The following is a 19,933-nucleotide window of genomic DNA, read 5'->3' on the forward strand; positions in this document are numbered from 1 at the left end:
AAACTGCGGGCCCTTCTGAGCAGCATGATGGAACTTTGAGCCATCCAGCTTGACCCTGCCTGGTGCGTGATTCATCCTTGTCCAGCACATCCTGCCCATTAGTCACTCAGCAGCCGTCTGGGTTATCTGGTCAACCATCCACGCACGGCAGTGCTTGTGTTCAAGTGATCCTTATTTTATGTCAATAAGGCCTCCAAGGGCAAGAGTGGTGATGCTGGCAACTCAGATGTGCCAAACAGAAGCCAGAAAGTGCTTCCTTTAGGTGAAAAAGTGAAAGCTCTCCACTGAATAAGGGAAGGAAAAAACATCATAGTTGAAGTTGCTAAGATCTACCATAAGAACAATAGTCTATCTGTGAAACTGTGAAGGAGGAAAAAGAAATCTATGTTAATTGTGCTGTCACAATTCAAACTGCCAAAGTTATGGCCATGTGTGATAAGCGCTTAGTTATATGGAAAAAGCATTAAATTTGTAAGTAAGATACTCTGAGAGACAGATCATACTCACATAACTTTTATTACAGTATGCTGCTATAACTGTTGCATTACTATTTACTGTTGTTAATCTCTTACTGTGCCTAATTTATAAATTAAACTGTATCACAGCTATGGAGGAACAGGGGAAAACAGTGTACATAGGATTTGGTTCTATGCAAGATTTCAGGCATCCACGGGCCGGGGGAGGTCTTGGAATGCATCTCCCGTGGGTAAGGGAAGACCATTGTACACGGCAGCGGTAGGGCTGAGGAAAAGACTTACCTGGATTCGTGATGTTGAGTAGTTTGCAGGAATAAGGATCTTCCCTGTCCTCCACAGGCACAGTGCAGCCATGAGCACCTATTATGAACTTCACAAGGACACTGAGAGATGTGTTGGCATTAACATCAGTTACTGATCTTCACCTCGCACATGCATGCTTCTTCATGCCCATTTCAGAGCTTTTACTTTGAGACAACGAGTATTTATTAGGATTAATTCTAACTTTATTCTTTTGGTCTAGCAAAAAGGGGGAACAGGCAAATCAGAAGTTGCTAACTGCCAAGTGACTGATGTGGAAGCCCTCTACCACAGGACAATATTAGGGCAAGCCTGGCCACCAGCTGACACTCAGGCCATTTAACTGCAAACTATGGTAAAGCCAACTTCTCATGCCCACACCTAAAAACTTGTCTCTATCGGTGAACTTCTCCACTCACTTCCTTCTCTTTCAGAAAGTGTTCCTTCTACTCAACAGTAGCCTTTCTAGGCCAAGGCAGGGAACATGGGTTCGATCCCTGGTCCAGGAAGATCCCACATGAGTAGCAACAAGAGAAGCCAACGCAATGAGACGCCTGTGCATCACAACTAGAAATTAGCTCCTGCTCACAACCAGAGAAAGCCCGCGTGCAGCCACAAAGACCCAGCACAGCCAAAAAATAAATAAATAAAAATCATAATAATAAAAAAGTAGTGTTACTATCCCAGGAGAGGACTTCTCCTGAGATCTTGCTTCACTAGCCACCTGTAACCCACAGCTCCTTCCCTACACATAATAAGTATAATGATGTCCTGACATTAATTTTTATCCACCGTCCTTCCCTCCTTGTCCCCATCCTTTCTTTCCTTTACAGTGAAGTCCTACAAGGGAAAAACTAAAATTGCAGCCTCTGGTTTTCCCTTCTCATTTTATACCACAAAATTTTAGTTTCAGTACCCACCACGCCCACAGAGATGTCTACTACGAATATAACTACCGATCTGCTGCTTGATCAACACTCCTTACCCTTCCCTACTTGGCTTTCCTGAGCCTGGAGGGTGCAGTTCTCCTTAGAAAGCTCTCTTCCTTTTTCACGTGGCCCTGCTCGGTGGCTCCAAGCTCTTCCAGCCCAGCCTGTCCACTGAGTGGACATCACCCCTGGGCTTTGCCCTTGGATCACTTCTCACTCAACTCACTCTTTTCCCTTGCTCTCTTTGGACATTTTTTTCTGGCCTCGTCACACAGCATTTGGGATCTTAATTCCCTGACCAGGGATCAAACCCAAGCTCTCTGCAGTGGAAGCGTAAAGTCTTAACCACTGGACCACCAGGGAAGTCCCTCCCTGGACAATATTTATTCCTAAGGCTTCAACCAGCTTGGGAGTGATTCCTGAATTAGCATCTCTAGCTTGGACCCATCTTCTAAGGAAAAGATTCACAAATTCATCGTATATTTTCAGCTAGATGGCCCACAAACAGCTATGTCCTACAGCCTGCTCCCATTGTGCCATGAGGGCCGACTATAAAATTTTCAAGAATTTTGTGAGCTGGTTATTAAGCACAGATTTTATTAAAAATTAAATTATATAAGCTTACAATTAAATGCATTATATTAAGAACAAATGATACAAATGCTCAGATTCATCCTGTCTTAATTATTTCACTATCATCTCTGCTCCTGAGGTTATGTGTATCTGCTGTACCTGTGGGTGGGGATATTACGATGCTGTGCCACTGCTGATCTTCCCCAAGTCTGTGTCTAGAGACATATGTAGCTTGAAATTGGCCACAGTGGTAATACTTACACCATGGAAACGAGCAAGCACTACAAATAAAGGCTGGATTTATTGTTCTGTTGACTGTCCAGACGTAAAGTGATGGAGAAAATGTTAGTAATTCAGATTAAACTTAAAACTTGTGGATACACGTATAACTGATTCACTTTGCTGTATAGCAGAAAGTAATACTACATTGTAAATCAACTAGTCTCCCAATAAAGATTCAGTTCAGTTGCTCAGTCGTGTCCAACTCTTTGCAACCTCATGGACTAAAGCACACCAGGCTTCCCTGTCCATCACCAACTCCCGGAGCTTGCTCAAACTCATGTCTATTGAGTCGATGTCATCCAACCATCTCATCCTCCAAAATAAAATAAAAGCCTTAAAAAAAAACACACACAAAAAAACACACACACACACAAAAATTGTGGCCATTCCACAGTGAATAGCACAGAAAACTGAGGAAATACTCTTCCATTGTTCAAAACCTATGATCTGATTCAGCAAAGAGCTCGCTCCCTGCCCTGACTCAGCGCCCTGTCACGCGCCACGGCTGGCATCTTAGTTTACCTTTAAATACTCATCTCAGAATTATACTCTCGTCAACTGCAGCAACAAGCCGGTTATAGATACAAAAGTCTGGCAAATGATGAAAACACTCTGAGAATCAACTGGCTATATGAAGTCCGAGACTTTTATAAACATTAGTTTCTGTCAATTATATACTACACAGCCTTTGTATCAATAAAGTTTATAACAAACATATACATACAAATAAGCATGCTTTTCTTCAGATAGCCAGTGGATAAACATTTAACATCACACCCCTGACTGCAGGTACCTCAAACTCAACAAATCTATAACTGAGCTCCTTTCTCATGAAACCTGCTCTTCTCATCTAGCACTTTTTGTCTTGATGGATGATTTCATTATTCTCCAAGTTAGAAAACTAGCAAATATTCTAGCATTCTCTTTCTCTTTCTACGTTCAGTAGCCTTATTTTCTTAAAAAGTCACCACTTTAGCTCAGCCCTTAGCAGTCCTTGTCTAAATGAGTCTCACCCACCCCCTGAGCTCTCAACACACTGTCTGGTTCCTGCTGCTGCTGCTGCTAAGTCGCTTCAGTCATGTCCGACTCTGTGCGACCCCATAGAGGGCAGCCCACCAGGCTCCCCTGTCCCTGGGATTCTCCAGGCAAGAACACTGGAGTGGGTTGCCATTTCCTTCTCCAATGCATGAATGTGAAAAGTGAAAGTGAAGTCGCTCAGTCGTGTCGGACTCTTCGCGACCCCATGGACTGCAGCCCACCAGGCTCCTCCATCCATGGGATTTTCCAGGCAAGAGTACTGGAGTGGGGTGCCATTGCCTTCTCTGATATCACAGCACACATAACATTTTATTACACTACTACATCTATTTCCTTCTACTAAACTCCAAGCCCCCATAAAGACTCAGGCTGTACTGGATATATCTATACATAGCATACCACCTGCACAAAGGATAATAAACACTTGAGAAACTGACAACTTACAGCTTCACTACAAAGGTTTTTAATTAAATAGAGTCCTTGAAATGTATGTGGAGTCTGGCTCCTTCAGTGAAATACAAGACTTGAAAGTAAGCCATAACCACAGAAATGCAAAGGCTTTCTTTTATTAACAGCCAATTATGCCAGAATACTTTTTACAAACTAGAATATAGCTGTTTAGAATAAAAGTACAAACAGAAATGAACAAATGTGTTAAATTATTGCAGATATTTACAGAATTTAAGCTACCTTAGTCTTACTAGGTCCACAAAATTACTCTGCCCCAGGAAAAAGTATTTAGCTAATACCTATTTTTACATAGATATCCCATCATTTTAATAAAACAAATCACCAAGCTTACTTAATTTAAAGCCCTAATGCTATGACAGCAAATAAACTATCGATGAGAGACTGAATGTTAATTCTACTCATTATATGTAGCTCTCAATCATCCCCTCAATAGTTGTTGAGTGTCTTACTCTGCCAAGTTAGGTTCCAGGTGCTGGAAATATACCAGTGAAAAAAGCTGAAGCCCCTATTCTCATAAAACACAGTTTGTGGGGAAAGACAAAATTTGTAAATATACAACTAAGTATAATAAACATGCTAGCTTGTGATACATATCATAAAAAAAATAAGTCCAGTAAGAGAAGACAGAGTTGGAATGGTACTATTTAACATGGCACTGCTTGCGAAGGTGATATCTAAGTAGAGGCCTGAAGACAGTGAGGAAGTGAGCCATGAGGACATGCGTGGAACAGGGGCACAGGCAGGGAATGGCAAGTGCAAAGGCCCTGAGGCAGGAGCACACTGAAGGTATTCAAGGTGGCCAGTGCAGGGGGAGTAGATGCAGGTAAGGCCAAAGGCCACAAAAAAGACCTGGGACTTCACTCTGAGCAAGAAGAGAAGTTAGTGGAGGTGTATGAGCAGAAAATTGGCATAATTTGACTATTTTTAAAAGGATCATTCTAGTTACAGTATGGAAAATAAAACAAGGGATCAAAGGTGGAAGCAATTTTCCGAGCTGGGAAAGGCAATCAGAAGTGCAGGTTTTCAAGGTGGTTCTATAGCAGTGATGATCCCGAGGCCCTTCTATCATCATTTCGATCATGAACTAGAGAAACCTGTCTTGAAAAGGAATGGAAGCTGCTATGAATAAGATAGGAAATCTATAAATTTCACTACTGGTGATGAGAAAATTCACAACCACAGTTCCCTCGTATAGCTACTCAGTCCCAAGCATGCCGGCTGTATACGATCCTGAGGGCCTTCTCTGCTTCTCAGTGACCTCACACAAGCACAGAAGAATCTTCACACAACTACAAGTCCACACTTCTCTGCCTCTCTTTCACTAGCCCCTCACTGCATAATCTTCAGAGGCTGCTTTTCTTGAGAAGACGAAGACCTTGGGCTCCTAACCGATAACTGAGCCATCTAATGCCAACACATGACATGCTGGTACTTCCCTTACGGTCCGGTGGTCCAAGAATCTGCCTTGCATTGGAAGGGACTCAGGTTCGATGCCTGGTTGGGGAACTAAGATCCTGCACGCCATGGGGCAACTAAACTAAGCCTGTGCGCCACAACGCAAAAACCTGCACATTGCAACAAAAAATCCCGTGTAATGCAACTAAGACCCAACAGCCAAATAAGTATTAAAAAAAAAAAAACAGATAAATCAACTGTACTCCAATACAAAGTCAAATTAAAAAAAAAAATCACAACAACATGTGACATGCTATCAAAGCTCAAGTCTGGAAGGGTGGCTGAGAAAAAAAGAGGACGGCAAACTATACAAATTGTAGACCACACACAACTAAAAACCACCACAGAACAGAAATAAACTAAATGTCTTTCTGTGAAGTCAGTCAAAAGCATATTTAGACACAAATCCATCTAGTAGAAAACTACTCTGGAACAGAACCTTTTAAGGACCATTCTTCTAAATAAAAGCAAAAAAAACCCAAAAGCCAATGAAGAAAAAGCAAACAAACCAACCAAACTAGGTATCTATAAAAACTAGGTATGTGAACCTCTGAATATGGAATATACTCCTCTCCAACTATCTTTTGGCTTAAAATCTTGGTTAAGTTTACTTTTGGGGCTCAACTACACGGAGAAAAAGCAAAATGAGATAGTCCTCTCTCCTGGGAAAAAGAGGCCACATATCTGAATTAATAGCTCTGACTATCCAAGAAGAGGTTTTTCAGAACACTCACTCAATATGGCAGGCAAGGTGTGAACTCAAGGAACCTACCGTTGACTTAGCGCTGGATGTTGTAGCAAATGCTTCAGCCAGGTGCTTCTTATCACATTGCGAAGCTGATGGTTATTGCGGGCTGACAGCACACCAACCACCACGTCATAGTGATTAGGTTTCCACTGGGGAAATAAGGCCAACTGATCTAGAAATAAGCAACAATAAGCTGAAATGTCACGTCTCAATTACTGTTAAGTCCAATATGTAGCATACAAACGTTTATTACAAAATAATATATGTTGATGCTTGTAAAAAAAAAAAAAAAAGACAAATAAATACAAAGAAAAAAAATTTTAAAGCACTCATAAACTCACCAACAAGAGATATCCACTACTAACATTTTGGTGTAGCCGTTTTGTTTCCACACCTATATATGTATTTGTGCTCACAAAGTACGTATGTAGGGCTTCCCTGGGCTCAGCTGGTAAAGAATCTGCCTGCAATGTAGGAGACCCCAGTTCAATCCCTGGGTCAGGAAGATCCCCTGGAGAAGGGATAGGCTACACACTCCAGTATTCATGCGCTTCCCTGGTGGCTCAGCTGGTAAAGAATCCGCCTGCAATGCAGGAGACCCAGGTTCCATCCATGGGTTCAGAAGATCCCCAGGAGGAGGGAATAACAACCTACTCCAGTATTCTTGCCTGGAGAATTCCCATGGACAGAGGAGCTGGTGGGCTACAGTCTATGGGATCACAGAAGAGTCGGACACGACTGAGCACCTAAGCGCAGCACAGCATGCATGTCAATTCTTAAAAACAAGTGAGATGTTTCTCATGAGAATCAGTTCAGAAGGTCAATGTGGCATAAACTGCACAGCAGTGAGCAGCAAGAGCCAATTAAGCTATAGTCAGAATCCTGGCTCTTTAGCTATAAAAGTTATTTAACTTCTTAAGCTTTAGTTTCCTTAAGTAGAAATGGGTGTAATAATACTTCTCATAGAGTTGTTGTAAAAATTAAACAAGATAATGTGTATAAAGGTCCTGGTTTGGTACCAGGCAAACAGCAGGCAATCAAGCAACTAACAACAACAAATTTGCTTTCAAAGGGGAAGCCGCACATTAATATTGGTTACTAAGTCTGGGAGATAAAGCTGAAGGACTACCATGCTGCAAAGAATCAGAACCCTTATTTATGCCAATAAATTCTACAAGCAGCAAACATTTATCACTTAGTCTAAAGAGGGGAAATAACATTTCTTTTTTTCTTTTACTTTTTGGCTGCACCACACAGCAAATGGGATCTTCCTTGACCAAGGACTGAACCCACAACCCCCGCAATGGAAGTCTGGAGTCCTAACCACTGGACTGCCAGGGAAGTTCCTGAAACATTTCTAGTTTGAGGGAAAAAAAACAAGTGACAAGTCATTATTTTTACTGTCATATTTATGACTCATTTTCTATTGTCATTTAATGGGCAAGATTACATTTTAAAAATCTGTCCTCAGAAAAAGATAGAAAGATATTTTGTCCTTTTTATCATCAGCAGTTTCAAAGCTTGTAAGCTACAAGCCTATACATAGCTCTGATTAGGGATCCCATTTCATCTTTCTCCAGTGGTGAAAACTCATCCAAAATGTTTCCAAAAATAAATCACTGAAGGCCGGAGAGTGTTACTACATTAAACACAATGTTTTTATATCCCATAGGATCTAGTTATTCAAAAGACAACAAAACTATGTTATTTCTTCAAGGGACAATGATTTAAATGCTTATGTAAAATTAGCAATGACAACCCACTCCCTCCTCCTCCTTTATCAGAGAAATACTGGTAGTAAGTACATTTTATGGACAGCAGTGAGGCAAATGCAATCATCCACACATAACTGACTGACCGTAGAGCTGACATGCTGCCGCAGTATCAGTAAGAAGCTATTCAAATCCTTGGGCCTCAGTTTCCTCATCAGAGAAGACTGACACCAAAAAGTCTTTAGATGCTTTATTTCATCTGTTTCAAAATGTCTTCTCAAAAGATTAAAAAGCTTTAAAAGATTAGAGGAAAATTTAAACGTATCCCAAATGCCTCAGTTATTGACATCATAAGAAAACAAAGCTGCTGCACAAAAATTTCAACATAACTGAAACATCTCTTTAAATGCCAAACACCACTACCTTATTTTGGATCAGTAATCAAAATAGATCTTTTATAGATGGATTACATGAGACATAATTCAACCTTTTCTTGATCACAAAATCTCCTTAAAATTGTTCTCCGATCTCTCTTTCTCAACATTAATTCTAGCCAAAGCATCAACTCAGTTTCTTATCTTTCACTTGGACCTATAAGGGTATCCTAATGGTTTCACCCAGACCTCTTGAGATTTTTCTAAAAATAAATAAACAGACACAAAGATAACCATGTGGTATGTGAAAATCTCACGGATTACCGCTGTAAAGTACTTTTTGATCTTGTTTCACCTCTCTCTGCCACTGCCAATCCTCTCTGCTTCTAATCCATGTCTAAGTTGCTTCTATTGAACTGTGTAACTTCACATACATTTCTCTTTTTCTTGCAGAAGAGAAGTACATGACAGATTTTTGCCTTTAGAGAACTTCTACTTCCAGGAAAACAGTTTTCTAAAGACTCAAACGAAAAACTCTGTTAGAACTAATAAATTCAGTAAGATTACAGGATATATAATATACGAAAGTCAACTGTACTTCTATACAATATCAAACTATCAGAAAGAGAAATTAAGAAAACAATCCCAATTTTAATTGTATCAAAAAGAATAAAATACCTAGGAATAAACTTAACCAAGGTGGCAAAAGACCTGTACACTGAAAAGTATAAGATATTGATGAAATCAACTGCAAAACATAAAAACAAAAGATATCCCATGCTAATGGATCAGAAGCATTAATATTGTTAAGATGTCCATACTAGCTAAAGCAATCAACAGATTCAGTGCAATCTCTATTAAAATTTCAAGGACATTTTTCACAGAAACAGAAAAAAAAATCCTAAAATTTGTATGGAACCACAAAAGACCTTGAATAGCCAAAGCAATCTAGGGAAAGAAGAACAAAGCTGGAAACACCATACTGCCTGGTTTCAAACCATATTATAAAGCTACGGTAATCAGTACAGTACTGGCATTAAAACAGACGCACAGATCAATGGAACATAATCGAGAGCCCAGAAATAAACCCACACATATATGGTCCATTCAATTACAACAAAGGAGCCAAGAATACACAACAAGGAAAAGACAGTCTCTTAAACAAATGAAATGGGAAAACTGGACAGCCACATGCAAAGGAATGAAACGGAACCACTAACTGACCACTATACCCAAAAATCAACTCAAAATGGATTAAAAACTTGAATGTAGGACCATAAAAGTCCTATAAGAAAACACAGGCAAGTAAGCTCCTTGATGGTGGTCTTTGCAATAATTTTTTTAGATGTGACACTAAAAGCAAAGACAACAAAAACCAAAATAAACGAGACTACCTCATCCTAAAAAGCTCCTGCACGGCAAAGGACACCATCAACAAAAAGTGAACAGGCAACCAACTGAACAGAAGATACTTACAAATCATATCTGATTAATATGCAAAACACATCACGAACTCATACAACTCAATAGCAAAACCCCACAGAATCCTAGTTAAAACTGGGCAGAGGATCTGAATAGACATTTCTCCAAAGAAGACATACAGCCTGCTGTCAGCTATGTGAACGGTGCTCAAAATCACTCATCATCAGGGAAATGCCAATCAAAACCACAATGAAATCTCACCACACCTCCTGGCATGGCTATTATCAAAAAGGTAAGAAATAATAAATGTTGGAGAGGATGTAGGGAAGAGGGAACTCTCGTGCACTGTTGGTGGGAATGTAAGTTGATGCAGCCACTATGAAAAACAGCATGGTGGTTCCTCAAAAAATTAAAGACAGAACTCCCATTCGATCCAGCAAAACCACTTCTGGACATTTATCTGAAGGAAATGAAAACTTCCACTAGAAAGGACAAGAATGGAGATGATAGGCATGATAGTGAACATGGGGATGCTCACTGCAGCATTGTTTTCTATAGTCAAGATATGGAAGCAACCTAAGTGTCCACTGATAGGTGAATGAAGAAAATGTATTCTTTACACACAATGGAATGTTACTCAGCCACAAAAAAGAAGGAAATCTTGCCATTTGCAGCAACACTCAAGACCCTGCGGGCATTATGCTAAGTGAAGCAAGTCAGACAAAGACAGACTAATAAAACAAAACACCAAATTCATAGAGAACAGATTGGTGTTCGCCAGAGGATGGGGGTAGGCAAAACGGTAAAAGGTACAAACTTCCAGTTATAAAATAAGTTCCGGGGCTGTAAATACAGCACGATGACAACAGTTAATAATACTGTATTGTAGAGAGTTGCCTGGTGGCCTAGTGGTTAGGAGTCCAGGCTTTCACTGCTGGGGCCTTGGGGTCAATCCCTGGTCAGAAAACAGATTCCACAAGCAGGGCCAAAAAAAGCAAAACAAAACTGCATTGTATTTAAATGTTGCTAAACAGAGTAGGTCTTCAAAGTTCTCATCACAGGAAAAAGAAAACTGTGATTATGCGTGGTGACAGATGTTAACTAAATATATTATGGTTAGCTATATATATTTCAGGATATATACATGTATCAAATCATTCAGCTGCACAACTGAACTGAGGCTTGTTAGTCAATTATACCCCAATTTAAAGAAAAGCCTGTGGTTTCTTCTACCACATACCACCAACGTAGATCAGCGCAACGCATCTGTGAATACTGTGTTACACAGTATAAAACTCCAAGGAGACAGCTGCCTGGTGGCCTCGGGGTAAGGATTCAGCGCTTTAACTGCGGTCGCCCAGGTTTGACATCTAGTCAGGAAACCAGTATCCCGGCAGGCTGCATGGCGCAACCAAGATTAAACACACACACAAACCCCTCCAAGTGGATGCTGTGTAAGAACGCAGCCCAACTTCCCAGTCCCCTTCTGCATTTTTCATCACCTCTGCTCAGTGTTCCAAGCATAGGGCAGCTTGTTCAATTCTCATGTCTGAAAATTGGGGGGAAAAAAAAACAACCCAACCCAACTAAAAAGTAAACATGGGCAAAAAAAGATAATTCACAGAAAAAGAAATGTAAAGAGCCAACAAATCTATGAAAAACAGTTCAACGTCACTGGAAGCCAAGTTTGAATGACAGCAATAAGACACGAGTTTTCTCTTACATCCAAACTGACAAATATCTTCTTAAATGACAATGCCCTAATGATGGATATTTTGATACAGGCAGTTGTTACCAGGAAAAGGCTACTCTCCTATGCTGCTGACAGGAATGTACTCCAGTATAGTATTCTGCAGGAAATTTCCCCATGACACATCAAATACCTCAGAATTCTGTAACTTTTGTCCTTAGCTAAAAATACATTTTAAAGAAATAACCGGTGATGCATTAAAAGACCTCTATTCATCACAGAGTCGTTTCTTAATAATGAAAAACTGCAAACTACATGAATACAATGAACAAGGCACTAGTTAAATAAATTATGGTGTATGCATATGCCAGTATACTACACAGCCACCGACATTATGCTTTAAACAAATCATTAAACATTGTTCTACATCTTATGAAAAGAAGCAGGTTATGAGATCTATGTACATAAAGTGTGTTAGTCGCAGCTGTGTCCAGCTCTCTGTGACTCCCTGACTGTAGCCCGCCAGGCTCCTCTGTCCATGGAATGCTCCAGGCAAGAATACTGGAGTGGGAATTTCCTTCCTACTGGAGCCACTTCCTTCTCCAGGGGGTCTTCCTGACCCAGGAATCAAACCCAAGGCCCCTGCACTGAAGGCAAAGTCTTTACCACCTTAGCCACCAGGGAAGCCCTATGTACTATATGATTCTATTTACATAAAGCACATAAAGCCGGCAAATCTCTGCATTAAAGATTAGGATCCTGTTACCACTCCTGGCCATGGGAGCACAAAGGAAGCTTCTAAGGTGTTGGCAGTTTTCCTGTCTTTAATTTGGGTGCTGATTAACTGGGTGTATTCAGTTTGTATTAGAAATGGACACAGAACAACGAACTGGTTACAGTCTGGGAAAAGAGTACGTCAAGGCTGTATATTATCACCCTGTTTACTTATATGCAGAGTACATCATGCAAAATGCTGGGCTGGATGAAGCACAAGCTGGAATCAAGATTGGCAGGAGAAATATCAATAACCTCAGATATGCAGATGACACCACCCTTATGGCAGAAAGTGAAGAGGAACTAAAAAGCCTCTTGATGAAAGTGAAAGAGGAGAGTGAAAAAGTTGGCTTAAGCTCAGCATTCAGAAAATGAAGATCATGGCATCTGGTCCCATCACTTCATGACAAATAGATGAGGAAACAGTGAAAACAGCGGCTGACTTTATTTTTCTGGGCTCCAAAATCAATGCAGATGGTGACTGCAGTCATGAAATTAAAAGACACTTGCTCCTTGGAAGAAAAGCTATGACAAACCTAGAAAGCATAATAAAAAGCAGAGACATTACTTTGTTGACAAAGGCTCATCTAGTAAAGTTATGGTTTTTCCAGTAGTCATGTATGGATGTCAGAGCTGGACCATAAAGAAGGCTGAGCACTGAAGAACTGATGCTTTTGAACTGTGGTGCTGGAGAAGACTCTTGAGGCTCTCTTGCAGATCTGCAAGATCAAACCAGCGCATCCTAAAGGAAATCACTCCTGAATATTCACTGGAAGGACTGATGATGCAGCGCCAATACATCAGCCACCTGATGCAAAGAGCCGACTCACTGGAAAAGACCTTGGTGCTGGGAAAGATTGAAGGCAGGAGAAGGGACAACAGAGGACGAGATGGCTGGATGATATCACCAACTCGAAGGACCTGAGTTTGAGCAAGCTCCAGGAGATGGTGAAGGACAGGGAAGCCTGACATGCTGCAGTCCATGAGGTTGCAAAGTCAGACACAACTGAGCAACTGAACAACAAACTGAGTTTGTGAAATTACATCAAGTTTACATTTATGTGCACTTTTCTGAATATACATATCAAAAATCTTTTAATACTAAATAATTCCCCAAACATGTTTTATGTATGTACATTCAAAAACTGCCCAGTATTGATCATTTTCTTTCATTTTTTTTTTTAACTAATTTCAAATTTTTCTATAAGAAGCTTGTTTTACTTAAGTAAAAAATTTAAATCATGGAATGTGAATGGATGGTATATGAATGACAAATCCATTCATACTTTGCCAGTTTTATCCTCTTGATCCATTCCTTTAAATTACTGAGCACTTCCTACATTCACTGCTTTAGATGGCAAACATATAGCAATAAACAAATCTTCATAATGTCAAGAATCATTAAAACTACACACAAGCTCCCCAAAAGCAATGATCATTTCTCTTCTTTAGTATGTAGTACACCCTGAGAGTCTGGCAATCTGCTAGCCTCTGCACTGAAAGTTGACATTCAAAATTTTATTAAAGACCAGTGGAGGTAGAATTCAGAACTGAGTGTTCAAAATAAGCTCACAGATCCTTAAAACTGAGACTGAAATTTCCACTCTTATGTGATTGCTCTCAGATGACATCAACCACAGATAGGCAGAAACCTAGAAAATGAAGAAAACATGTAAGTTCACCACAGATCTGCTGATTAGAACAATCATTATACACACCAGCAGCACGTTCTCACCAATTTCAGATGCCAATAAAAAACACCTCACTAGCATGGGCATTAGCCTCCATCAAACCACCATTCCTCTCTAACATTCACGAAGTGTTCACCATGAATCAGGCACTGTTCTGGGTGTTTTATTAACAGAATCTTCACAATAACCCTATGAGGTTATCATCTTATAAATAAGGAAACAACAGAAGTGCTGAGACAAGTTTAGCATTTAGGGATCATTTCAGATGAACCAGCCCTCGGCGAAACTGCTAAGCAAGCTCAATTTGTCTTTGACCTTCTACTTGCCCCATGTCAGTTTCCATTTAACAAACTATGAATACCTTGAGAGCTGAAACTAAAAACCCAGTGCTCTAAGGATTTGTTGAATGGCTATGCTTCTTTCCTGTCTTGGTTTCCTTCTTCCCAAATATCCTAGAGAGAAAAGACTTCTTTTGTCACATCATTTTTCTAAGTTAACTGCTAAATTAATTCCTGCTAAGGCACAACCCAAAAGCAGTAAGTTAAAACTGAGGAATCCTGTATTGTTACTCTCCAGCTCAAATGGCTGTCTATGCCTCCACGGTCCTCTCCTCACCCTAGGTGTGTGGGATTTCACAATAGAAGAGCTGCTTGCTCTTCATCAGCTGTTCTCTCTGACCAGGTTTCACCTGTTCAAGGTCATTAAAACAGCGTGCCCGTGTGCTAAGTCGCTTCAGTCGGGTCTGACTCTTTGCGGCCCTATGGACTGCAGCCCGCCAGGCTCCACAGATTCCCCAGGCAAGAACACTGGAGTGGGTTGTCGTCCTCTCCTCCAGGGAACCTTCCCGACCCAGGGATCAAACCCGCGCTGCTTAAGTCTACTGCATAGGCAGGCGGGTTTTTTACCACCAGCACCACCTAGAAAGCCCCACCTTAGAACAGCACCAGGCACTAACCCACCTGACTCGGTGCACTCAGGCTCCTGCCCAACTGCGGCCTCAAACGACCTCCCCTGATCGCTCTACGTAACACAGCAGCACACCATTCTCTGTCCTCTTACGCTGCTTTATTTTTGCCACCACACTCATCACTCTCCCCTATGACATTTAATAATTACTTTCCTATGTTCTGTCTTCCCTTCAAAATTGTAAACTGCATGAGGGCAGGGACATTATCTTGATTACTGCTTAAATTCCACACCTACAACAGGAGTTGGCAGTGAAGCAGCTCTCAAACATCTGCAGAGTCAGCTGCAAGTTAGAGAGCCTTTTTTAATATTCAGGGGAGATATACCTCCCTTTTGAAAAATACTGCCATGACTTAATGAAACTGAAGACAAAGAGGCAGAAAAAAGAACTAAAACGAAACTTAAAATGTAAATACCAGGGATGAATACTAACAAACTTTTGGGTTTTCTCTCTCACTTTAGGCTTAAGGGATAAGGGCTGAAATGTAAAAATGCTCAAATGTTTTAGTTTGAACTGGTGACAACACAATGAGAAAAGGATTTGTGGGAAATTTTAGCAATTGAGATGCTTCTTTTGTTTTCAGTTTCAAAAGTACCAGAAGTGCAAAAGGAATAGTTAGGACTTTCCAAGGTTTCACTTAGATTAAAATACTCTATTTACCATTTGACTGGATGTACAATATCCATTTAAAGTCAAAGTTAACTTACACACTAGTACTGAACTCCTCACTGAGAGCTGTGAGACCCTTTCCAAGGTCTCCTTCCTAATTTCCTTAACCTAGCCTGGTCTCACAAGACGGCAGATAAGGCACCATCAAAACTAATGGAGGGGGGAAACTTAACTCTGAAAAAGAAAAAAGTTGTTTACAAAGTTACTTTTAATACTTCGAGGTGAGCCCACAGGAATTTAAAAAAAAAAATAGGAAGGGGGAACTCCCTCACCCCCAAGAGTGGTCCAGGGAAGACTGGCTACTTGAGTGGAAGGTACCACAAGAGAGACCCAGTGCAAACTCAGGGCAAAGGGCTGCCATTGGGGCTGGGAGCTGGGAGCACTATGAGAAAATGCGAGCACGGTGGGACTAGCTCCAGGAACAAAGACAAGCATCAAGAGGGTTGGATGTGAAGCCGTAAAACTTACAGAACTGGAGCAAATAATTTTTAACACCAAAGACCCCAAATAGCCAAAACAATCTTAAGAACGAAGAACAGAGCTGGAGGAATTAGGCTCCCTGACTTCAGACTACACTACAAAGCTACAATCATCAAAATAGTATGGTAGTGGGACAAAAACAGACACACACATCAGTGGGAACAGAGAGCCCAGAAATAAACACACACGCTTATGGTCCATTAATCTATGACAAAGGAGGCAAGATGAGACAATGGGAAAAAAATCTCTTCAGTAAGTGGTGCTGGGAAAAATCGCACAGCTACATGTAAAAGAACCAAATTAGAACATTCTCTAACATCATAAACAAAAATAAACTCAGAATGGATTTAAGACCCAATATAAGATTCAGTTCAGTTCAGTCGCTCAGTCGTGTGTGTGACTCTTTGTACCCCACGGGCTGCAGCACGCCAGGCTTCCCTGTCCATCACCAACTCCCAGAGCTTACTCAAACTCATGTCCATCGAGTTGGAGATGCCATCCAACCATCTCATCCTCTGTCATCCCCTTTTCCTCCCACCCTTAATCTTTCCCAGCATCAGGGTCTTTTCAAATGAGTCAGTTCTTCCTAGCAGGTGGCCAAAGTATTGGAGTTTCAGCTTCAACATCAGTCCTTCCAATGAAATTCAGGACTGATTTCCTTTAGGATTAACTGGTTGGATCTCCTTGCAGTCCAAGGGATCTCAAGAGACTTCTCCAACACCACAGTATATAATCTTACATATAATTTAATGTAAGATTAGATACTATAAAACTCTTTGAGGAAAAAACAGGAAGAACACTCTTTGCCATAAATCACAGCAATGTTTTTGGACCCATCTCCTAAAGGAAATAAAAGCAGAAATAAACAAATGGGATCTAGTTAAACTTAAAAGCTTTTGCATACCAAAGGAAACCACTGACAGAAACAAAAAGCCAATCTACCAAATAGGAGAAAATATTTACAAATGATGTGACCAATGAGTGATTGACATCCAACATATATAAACAGCTCATATAATTCACCATCAAAAAACAACCCAATTAAAAGATGGGCAGAAGAACTGGAGACACTTTTCCAAAGAGGAAATGCAGATGGCCAATAGGCACATGAAAAGATGCTCAACATCCCTAAATCATTGCTGCTGCTGCTGCTAAGTCGCTTCAGTCGTGCCCAACTCTGCACGACCCCATAAACGGCAGCCCACCAGGCTCCCCCGTCCCTGGGATTCTCCAGGCAAGAACACTGTCCCTAATCATTAGGGAACTGCAAATCAAAATCACAATGAGATATCACTCCACACTTGTCAGAATGGCTATCATCTAAAAGAAAACAGGGTTTTTGCTTGTTTATGGACCCTAAAAGATATTTAGGTCATAAATATCCTAAGTACACTCTAAAAGTAAATTCCAGTAGAGCTCACTCATCAAACCAAAAAAACAACTTGTAAAATACAAACACAATGAATCTTACAGAGCATTATATATATATATACACACACACACATCTATATATATAGTGCTCTCTCTCTCTCTCTATATATAGCACTCTTTCCTCAGGTCCATTTACAAAAGTCTAAAAAAATAAAACAAAACCAAAATCCTAACCTGTTAAGTTAAATGTCCTGAAATGCTGCACTTTCATTAAATCATTTAAATAGGATCTTAATTCTATTCAGGTCACACAAATAGTCTTTTCAAAGAGCTTGTAGCTTGTCTAAGAGAAAAGGATTTTAAGAGAGTGTTACCAGAATAAAGAACTCCAATTATAACAATGAGACTGCTTTGAGGATTGCCAAATTAGTTTCTATACTTTCTACTTCTAAGTTAAGGCACAGAGCCATCTCAGGATTGCAAATATTCAATTCTAATCCTTAAAAATACTGCACAAGCAAACAACTGTCTTGGGGAAAAGTGGTAAGAAAAAAATTCCCAATGGAGTTAAAAACCAAAACGACTATTATCTCATCTTTACAACAGCCTTCCAGGCTTCTTTAAATAATATGTCCTAGGGCAAGCCCTTAAAAAAGAAGACAAGAAAAAAAAGAAACCTTAAGTCTTAGGAGCGGTGGAATTCATTAACAGCAAATCCACTGTGCTGTGGGCAAAGCATTCTATTTATCAGGCTGTGAAGCGAACATGAACAAAGGTTTTCCCACGAAAGAATAACTTTTAGAGCAAACGGTTAACATAGGTAAAGAACTCGGTACTTTCGTGTATGTTTCATTAGCAGGCTTTGCAAAGGAAACTCCCAGGAGCAACTCCACTCGGAGCCATTCCCTACTTCATGCCTAAATTTGTTCAACAGACTTACATCAGAGTTTTCAAAAAATACAAAGTACAGTACCTTCTTAAAGCAAACTTATTCCTTAAAAGCAAAACCCAGCCACCTTTTAAAACACGCACAAACTTGATCCCTGGCCCGAAGACCTCAAAGTCTTGACCGAATAAGACCAACAACTTGGGCAGGAAAAAAGCAACCTGGTAGCCCTGCGCTGGGCTGAGCAGCTGCCGCTCGGGGCAGAAGGACCCACGGGGCTTTGCTCCCGGCCAGGCCTGGGGACAGCCGGAGGACCTGCGGTCGCGTGCACCAGCCTTGTGGCCATTGAGAAACGCGGGGAGGTGGGAAGCGCCCTCAAGTTTGCCCGATGTTAACGCCCCGCGGATAAAGAGGGTTATTTGTTTCATCTGCGGAACTTCGCGTAGGGCCGCCCTCCCCCCAGTCCGGGACCCGCGGAGGAGGCCGCCAGGAGTCTCGGAGCCGGCCTCCCCGCCTCGGGGCCGCCCGGCCCGGCCCCAGGTCCTCACCTGCCGGGCCAGCCCCCGAGGCGCGGGAGGGCGGCGGGGAGCGCAGCCGCAGCCAGAGGTGCAGCGCGGCCCCGAGCACACACGGGCACAGCAGCACCAGCCAGTTTCGCATTGGCCGCCCCCGCCGGCTCCACCTCGCGCCCCCGCCGCGCGCAGGGCTCTCCCGCGTCCCGGTGGAGAGAGAGGGGACTTGCAAGTCGGGAGGCCCAGGGGCAGCGGCCAACTCCCTCACGACCACTCCGGGGACACCCGCCCTCGCGCCCGCTGCCGTCTAGGTTCCTCTCGGCTCCAGGGCCCGCGACTCACGTTCCTCCGACCGCGGGCGGTGGAGGATCAGCCGGCCGGAGCCCCGCCCACTTCGCTGGGCCTTCCCCCAGCCCCGCCCACCTTTTCTCTCTCTTGCCCCGCCCCCTTCTCTCGCATCCCCTCCCGCTCCCACCAGGTAGCCGGGAGTTGAAGTCCCGCCCTGGGCTCAAGCAAGGAGTAGACCAATCATCCCGGGGCTGAGAAACCATATTTCCCATAATCCCAAGAACTCGCTTCCGTCACTCGGCGGTCGCAAAGGCGAAGCGCGAGGCCCCACATTGAGCATGCGCAACCTTCCTCGAGGCCTACTGCCCCCTGATGGCCAAGCCGAGGTAGTGCCGGGCCACCCAGGACTCCGGGACCGCCTTTACCCAGAGAGGGAAACACAGCTGAGGTACTGTGTGCTGACAGCCTAAGGTGTAAGGGCGATGGAAAGGAGTACTCTTCCTTTAAATCACACAGGGCTTCCTTCTGCCGAACGCTAGTCTTGTGTGGGCGATGGGATCTTGCTGACGTCTCCTTGGCGCAGAGATCGGGGCGAGGCAGCCCAGTTGCCTTCAGCTGTGAATCATCCAGTATTAGTCCTGGTGCAACGTGTACCCGGCTCTTTGCCCTGTCCTGTCCTCTAGGAACTCCGATGACTAAGATCGCGCCTAGGAGTTCAATTGTGGAGTACGACAGTGACGGTCCAATCGAGGGTAAAATTCCACGTGCCCCGGTTTCCAACTGGCTCTGGGAACTTGCAAGTAGAACGAGATGCAGGCACACCTG

The 19,933-nt window shown here is 42.2% G+C and overlaps 1 protein-coding gene across 5 annotated transcripts in view; it reads right to left on the minus strand.

Annotated features, from left to right (window-relative positions):
• The window catches only part of B3GALNT2 (beta-1,3-N-acetylgalactosaminyltransferase 2), a 65,698-nt gene extending 46,542 nt beyond the window's left edge, over window positions 1–19,156 (minus strand). For 2 of the 5 annotated variants that reach the window (XM_006075487.4, XM_044942041.2), the window contains exons 1-3: window positions 18,857–19,156; window positions 6,297–6,444; window positions 759–859 (exon numbers count right to left, since the gene is read on the minus strand). In XM_006075487.4, coding sequence (XP_006075549.2) covers window positions 759–859; window positions 6,297–6,444; window positions 18,857–18,968 — 361 coding nt within the window. In that variant the 5' untranslated portion in view covers window positions 18,969–19,156. Of the gene's footprint in view, window positions 1–758; window positions 860–6,296; window positions 6,445–8,077; window positions 8,278–17,656; window positions 17,709–18,856 lie in introns of those variants that run through there. The other 3 variants (XM_044942043.2, XM_044942044.2, XM_044942042.2) reach the window with 3 other exon arrangements.
• Between the last annotated feature and the right edge of the window lie 777 nt (window positions 19,157–19,933).

The sequence above is a fragment of the Bubalus bubalis genome, chromosome 4 (genome assembly GCF_019923935.1).
Source record: "Bubalus bubalis isolate 160015118507 breed Murrah chromosome 4, NDDB_SH_1, whole genome shotgun sequence".
NCBI lineage: Eukaryota > Metazoa > Chordata > Mammalia > Artiodactyla > Bovidae > Bubalus > Bubalus bubalis.